The sequence below is a fragment of the Olea europaea genome, chromosome 6 (genome assembly GCF_002742605.1).
Source record: "Olea europaea var. sylvestris chromosome 6, O_europaea_v1, whole genome shotgun sequence".
Classification (NCBI taxonomy): domain Eukaryota; kingdom Viridiplantae; phylum Streptophyta; class Magnoliopsida; order Lamiales; family Oleaceae; genus Olea; species Olea europaea.
In genome coordinates, this window is record NC_036242.1 from 10,398,430 (window position 1) to 10,399,930 (window position 1,501).

General features: G+C 33.2%; 1 protein-coding gene across 1 annotated transcript in view; it reads left to right on the forward strand.

Annotated features, from left to right (window-relative positions):
* LOC111395138 (protein real-time-like) overlaps nucleotides 1-714 on the forward strand; it is an 8,120-nt gene extending 7,406 nt beyond the window's left edge. The window contains exon 8 of the mRNA XM_023021149.1: nucleotides 655-714. Coding sequence (XP_022876917.1) covers nucleotides 655-714 — 60 coding nt within the window. The remainder of the gene's footprint in view (nucleotides 1-654) is intronic.
* Nucleotides 715-1,501: the final 787 nt, after the last annotated feature.

Below are 1,501 nucleotides of genomic sequence, written 5' to 3' on the forward strand. Positions count from 1 at the left end.
AGTTTTTGGAAACCTTTGTTCCACATAAGAAAACTAGTGGAAAAATGTATGATTATAAGATTCAAGTTTGACTATGGAGTTTGGGCATTAAAAAATGGCACCCAATGTTATCAAAATCGACCCGGCCCGACCGGTTCAACCGATAAAACTGGAACCAGGCACAAAATCAGGTCAATCATGTCCAGTTAACCGCTTATGACTAAACCATCTTAAAACTCACTGAACCGGTCGATTTAACCGTAAACCGATGAACCTGTCGCGATTTTGTGGTTTCCCCTTTTTTTAGTTTAAAAAGTTTCAACTTTATGAATGGGCCTCATAAACAATTCGAAGGCCCATGGAGAAATATTAGATGATATGCTCCTTAATAGATACACATTTCTCAAATGATTTTATATGCTTTTAATGTGGGATAGTGCATTTTATAAATGCATTTCTCTCCAATGGTTTCATAAACTTTTAATATAGGATGGTAGCATAACAAAAATGTTAACATATTATAGAATAATGAATCTAATTAACAAATTATTAATATGAAAATTAAAAAAATTATTGTTTTCATAATAGTTTATTTTATTATTTTTGTATGTATTTATTGAATCCGGTTCAATCCATGTTCGACCTTTTGACCTTTGACCCTTCATCTTTTATAAGTCGATGACTGGGTCGATTTTCAAAACATTGAATTGGCACCTAACTTCTGGAATGGGGTGACGACCTAGATACTTGTAGGTTCAATTCACATGCTCATGCATCGTTGTTTGGTTGGCATAGGCTCGATCCCGAAAGTGGGCTTTGCGTCTAACGTTTGTTTTTTGTTGAAACAAACACTTGCTTTCTACCTAAGCAGTAACCACTGTCTTGAAAAGACATTTAAGTTGTTCAATTGACGACGAACATTCTATAAATTGTTTGTCTTTCTACCATATTATGACACACCATTCCATGCAATAAAATTTCTACTTTGAATTTTCTCTCTCTTCAAATTCTGCTTCTGTCTTACAAGTACAAACACAAAAGATGAGTTTGTTGAAACTCTTACAGATTTTTGTGCTACTTCACAAGAGATGAAAGTCCATTCGAACATGGGAGACGATTACTGACTGCCTGTATAGGAAGCAAATTCATTGAAAGAATACATCATGAAGTCAATGAGGATAAATCATCCTTTCTATTCCTATAGCAAGTATTTTTAGATTGTTAAAAGAAGAAATCAATATTTCAAAAACATGATGTCCTTTTGTTCTCAATCCAACTCTTCAATAAAGTGACTTTCTTGACTGTAACATCCATGATATGAAAACACATTTGTTTAATCTTTATTTTATATTACAAAATAAATACTGTTAGGAGTTAGCCTTGTTCCAATATGAAAACATTTTATGGATTTATGTTACCTAGGGCTAGAGGTGTCAACGAGCCGAAACTCAAGGCTATTATTGTAAGCAAATTCTACCAATGGTAGTCTAATAGCTTTTATTGTAAGCAAATTCTACCAATG